At 38.6% G+C, this 5,585-nt stretch overlaps 1 protein-coding gene across 1 annotated transcript in view; it reads right to left on the reverse strand.

The window, feature by feature from the left end:
* The window catches only part of LOC103656297 (protein WWC3-like), a gene marked incomplete at its 3' end in the record, with an annotated part of 93,189 nt that overhangs the window by 27,359 nt on the left and 60,245 nt on the right, over positions 1 to 5,585 (reverse strand). The window contains 1 exon segment of the mRNA XM_040624830.1: positions 2,405 to 2,494. Coding sequence (XP_040480764.1) covers positions 2,405 to 2,494 — 90 coding nt within the window.

A 5,585-nucleotide genomic window follows, 5' to 3' on the forward strand; every position in this document is an offset into this window, starting at 1 on the left:
TTACTTAACATGAACAATTTTTTTCATAATCTTTAAGAACACCTTTGTTGACTTCTGGGTGAAAATCTTTTAATTCTCTGATGAATACACAGTATAAAAAATACACATAAAAATGTTATCATTTGTTATTTTCCTTCATCATTTCCTTTGACATTTCTCCATTCTCTTGAAAGAGAGGCAATAAAGGGTTTTTCTTAATTTGTTTCAAATCGTGAAACTGTTTCTCATGATAACCTGATGCGACTCTTATTTTCCTCTAGTTAATTCTATAATCATCATTTAGCATTAATATTACCTATAAAATATCTAATATAATTCATTAATACTATTGTTAGAGTACAAGATGATACATTATGCACTAAACTTCAGTAAAGATCCTAATAATTTGGTCATAAAAGAAAACTACAAGGAATTTGTTGTATCTACAACAATCTAGAGCATATTCTTTGTTTTGTTTTTAGTAAACTCTACCCCCAAAGTGGGGCTTGAGCCCAAGACCCCAAGATCAAGAGTTACATGCAAGTAATTTTTCTTCACAATGAGGAAATTTGGGTTTAAAAACATTAAGTGAATGCCTACAGCCATTTTGCTAAGTATTTGGAGACAACAAACTTTCCTGCATCTTGTCAGGGCACAGTGATTTCAATGAAGTAACTTACCTATGAAAGACACATAGACTTCTTTGCATTTACATTAGGCAGTCATTCCTTTAAGTATGAACTGCACCTAAGAGTTTCTTGTAACCAAATATAATATAGCAAAGGTGATGGAATGTCACTTCACAAATTAGGTTCCCAAAATACTGGCTTCCCTCTGAGATATTCTGTGGCACTATTATTTCCTTTTGCTGCCACTTTTGAGGACATTGCTCAGACCATACAGTCCTACAAGATGACAAGTGGAGAATAACAACCCTGTGAGTTCATTTAGAAATGGATTTTCTTTTTTTTTTTTTTTTTTAAAGATTTTATTTATTTATTTGACAGAGCGAGAGACAGCCAGAGAGAGAGGGAACACAAGCAGGGGGAGTGGGAGAGGAAGAAGCAGGCTCCCAGCAGAGAAGCCTGATGTGGGGCTCGATCCCAGGACTCCGGGATCACGCCCTGAGCCGAAGGCAGACGCCCAAGGACTGAGCCACCCAGGCGCCCCTTAGAAATGGATTTTCTAAGCTCGTCTCACTTCTCTGACAAAGCAATGACAAGATAATGAATGAATGTTTCTTGTTTTAAGCAGGTAAACTCTGGGGTATTTTGTTATATCACATAAGTAATACAACTTTCCACTATTTTTTTAATGTTTAAGAATATACCTATTATAGAAAAAACTAAGTTCAAACATAATGTGATTAGTCTTCATCACTAGTATTCAGAGCCCCAATTTCATTATACTTAGCAGTTTTTGATCAACTGCATTTTTTTAAGAAAATAGCTAATTTATTAATAAATCCATCAAACCGTATTGTGCTTTAGAGAAATATTAACATTCCAGGCTGGTACCAAAATATATTGATTGCCAATAAAATGCTGAATGCCATCCCTTTCCTATTTCAAAATTAAAAGATGAACAATGTTTGTTACTCAGCAACTTGTAATAAAACTGAAAAAACTGAAGACATTACTGAATTGGGAAAAACAGAAGCCAACCTTTCCTTGCTGTTGCCTAATTCCACACAAAACCATTTATCTCTACTGTTGGAAAAAAAAAACACTAAATTTTACTAATTCCTTAAATTACTTTGACTTTAGGGTCTGTGACCCCAAAAATAACATGTTTAGCACATAGCACATTTTCAATTACAGCAATGATTAAAATGAAGAACTCTAGAATATTACTGCCTAAGTTGAATTCCTGACTCAAACATGTACTAGCTAATGACATTTGGCCATTATTTGACCTCTGGAGATCCTATTTTCTCACTGGTCCCTAGAATAATAACAGTTCCTATCTCCTGTCATAAAGAGTATATTCTGAAAAAATATATATATAAGCTCTTAATATGCCTCAGAATACAGTATTTGAAAACGTAGCCTTTAATGGTGCATCCAAACCCTACTTACATTTAAAATATTCATATCATTTTTAAAATAAAAAATAAGAATGTACCTGTGCATAGATTTAGATGCATGTCATACTTCTTTAGCTGTTACCTAATTATAAAAATCTTTAGAGAAATGTGACTTCACATTTGTTATTGTAAAGCGAAATTCAGTTCATATTCCTTTAATCATACCTTAACAGTTTGTTCTAAAAATATAATGTATCCACTTTGACATTTTGTGTTCATACTACTTCAGTTCCCAAGTTATGGTACAATAAAATCTAAACTAAAGGGAATTACGAATTTCATGGACTTGTCTTTATAACAGTGAAATTAAATATACCTTTCTCTTTGAAAGTAATCTACCTTTTTAACTGAGACTGGAGATAGGATGTTAAGCGGGAAGCCTCTTCCAGCTGTATAAGCAGACAATTTTTTTTTTCCCGAAGTAGAATCCTGTAGGTAAGAAAACAGTCCATTGGTGGATTTCAAAGGTAGTGAGTATATTTTTCCATAACAAGAAATTCAAGTATAAATTCCCCAAAAGTGATTGAAGTTTGAATGACTATCAATCCTAAAACAATGTACAGGTCATAAACTCAGAGATAACAGAGACTGTTTATGTCGTGTTTCAGACTATATCCCTATAATCCTGAACAGTGATATCTGATCCACTATATAAGTTAGTTGGGTGGTGAATGGCTGGATAGAGGATGGATGAGTGCAGATGGATGAGTGGTAAGTAGATGAAGACAGAATGGACAGACAGAGGTGGACAGAGATGTGGATGGGAACCTAGAAGGTGAGTCCAAATGGAGAACATATATAAATCTACTGAACTTCCTTGGAACAAATCTTATTTTCTTGTCCTTGTTTCTTGTCTAGGCAAAAATAAATGCAGTGCTAATACCGAAAGTCAACAGAATTTTAAAAACTGCAATCAAATAAAACAAAATAGCAACTACACCTGTCCCCTGGGGCGTGAATTTGGAGGTAATTTTTTTCTTCTACTTTTTTCCACTTTATGATTCTCTAAAATGACATATTTCCTCAACTGTGGAAAATGCATCGCCTAGAGTCCAGCACATATAGGCATTCAAGAAATAATTGCTGGATGGCATAGAATGAATGAATGCTCTTGCCTTTACAATAAAACACTCAAAATTCAAAATGATGGTACTTTGAATATGGCCAGTGGTAAGAATCCTTAAAACAGTAGCTTTCTGTATCCCCAGTGAGAGGAAACCAGAAGAAGATGGACTCTGGCAGAAGCCAGAGTTTCAAAAAATTTTGGCTATTACTGCTATGCAAAGTAATAGACAACCAATGTAGAATATGGAAGACATAACCACTGCGAGGTACTTTAAAGCTTAAACAATATACATAAATTCTATCATTTCTTTGTTTCTCTTAGATGCAAACAGAATTTCAAAATGTTTCCATGCAGAACTCCTTTTGTCTTTAATGAAACACAGTACTCTGTTACAAAAATTAGTCAGGGAGGAACCACCTTTTTTACTTTTAGCTAGTAAAACACCTCTTTAACAAGATACAGTACATGACGAATTTTAAATTTGAATAGCATATATTACAACAGTGGTTTTCCAAGTGTGACCAAGGACCACACTTGGATCCCGGAGACCATTACAGGCACACACCAAGGCTCAATATCTCACCAACATATCTGTATGGAGCCAGATTTTGTTCGTATATTAATCAAAATGATATATCATTAACAACCCGTAAGTCAGACATTAAACATAAAACTGTAAAACAATACCACTCTTCTTAATATGCTTTTTAGAAGGAGAGGAGTTAAGATGGCAGAGGAGCGGGGGTCCCCTTTTTCAGCCGGTCCCCTGAGTCGAGCTGGATAGGTACCAGACCATCCTAAACACCCACAGAATCAGCCTGAGACGCAGGAAGATACATCTGGATCTCTACAAATGAACATCTCCAGCACTGAGTATTGAGGTACGAAGCGGGAAGCCATGAAGCTGCACTCAGATATCGGAACATAAATGGAAGGGGGAGGGAGCTGCTGTGTTCGGGTGCCAGGAAGCGGTAGCCACCTGCACTGGGGAATGGGAGGACTGGAGGACCTGAACCAGGGAGAGAGCAGACTGAGACTGTGACCCAGGGAACGTGCGCAACCAGTCTAAAAACCAGAGCTCTGGAGTGCGCACGAACCACACTGAAACGGAGCTCCGGAGCTCGCGGGGGTGGATGGCAGCTGGGGGTGTTAGAAACACAAAGGACAGAGAGGCGCCGGCCCTGGAAGTGAGGGCTGGGGTGCGAGCTGTGGGGCACATATCCTGGGACGCTGTAGGGTTTAGCAGCACCAACAGAAACAGAGTTAAAAAGGCCAGAAGAGCTCAGGGGAGAGCGAACTGCGATATCTCTGCTCTGAGACAGAGGCTGGGATTCAGCCACTGCTGCTCTGACTCTCAGAAGAGCCACAGAAAACTGCCAGGGAAAGCCGCCAGAAAACAAAAGCCTGGAAATACCAGCTCACAGTGTTCCCATCCCCATCCCCCCTCTCAGGGGACAGGAGACTCTACCCAAACAGGGTTGCCTGAGTATTGGTGTGGCAGGCCCCTCCCCCAGAAGGCAGGTTGAAAAATCAAGAAGCCCACATCCCTACAGCCCTATAAAACACGAGCACACTGCATGAGTCCTGGTCAATAATTTGGGCTCTGGACAACCCCGCAACCTCTCCTCATCAGAATGATGAGGAGAAATCCCCCTAGCAAAGAAAAGACAATGAGTCTGTGGCATCTGCCACAAAACTAATGGATATGGATATAATCAAATATTCAGAAATGGACTTCAGAGTAACAATGGTCAAGTAGATGTGTAGACTTGAAAAAAATATTAAGGAAAATGATAACGAGAAAATAACATCTCTAAGGGGAAAAATGAGAGCGAATCTGGCAGAAATGAAAAATGCTATGAATCAAATGCAGTCAAAACTAGATGCTCTGACGGCCAGGGTGAATGAGGCAGAAGAACGAATTAATGAATTGGAGGATGTGTTAGTAGAAGAGAAAGCTAAAATAGGAACTTGGCTCAAAAAAATCCAATCTCGAGAATGTACATTACGGGAGATTACAGACTCAATGAAACGTTCCAATGTCAGAATCATCGGCATCCCCGAGGGGGTTGAGAAAAAGGGAGGTCTAGAAGAGATATTTGAACAAATTGTAGCTGAAAACTTCCCTAATCTAGCAAAGGAAACAAGCATTCGTGTCCAAGAGGCAGAGAGGACCTCCCCCAAGCTCAACCACGACAAACCTAGGCCACCTCACATCTTAGTGCAAAGCGCAAATATCAGATCCAAGGATACAGTGTTGAAAGCAGCCAGGGCAAAGAAATTTCTCACGTTCCAAGGCAAAGGTACCAGTATTACGTTAGACCTGTCTACACAGACCTGGAATGAGAGAAAGGGTTGGGGGAGCATATTTAAAGCTCTTTCAGAGAAAAACATGCAGCCAAGGATCCTTTATCCAGCAAGGCTGTCATTCAGAATTGATGGAGAAATAAAGAC

This window comes from Ursus maritimus, unplaced genomic scaffold (assembly GCF_017311325.1).
Source record: "Ursus maritimus isolate PB19 unplaced genomic scaffold, ASM1731132v1 scaffold_72, whole genome shotgun sequence".
Taxonomy (NCBI): domain Eukaryota; kingdom Metazoa; phylum Chordata; class Mammalia; order Carnivora; family Ursidae; genus Ursus; species Ursus maritimus.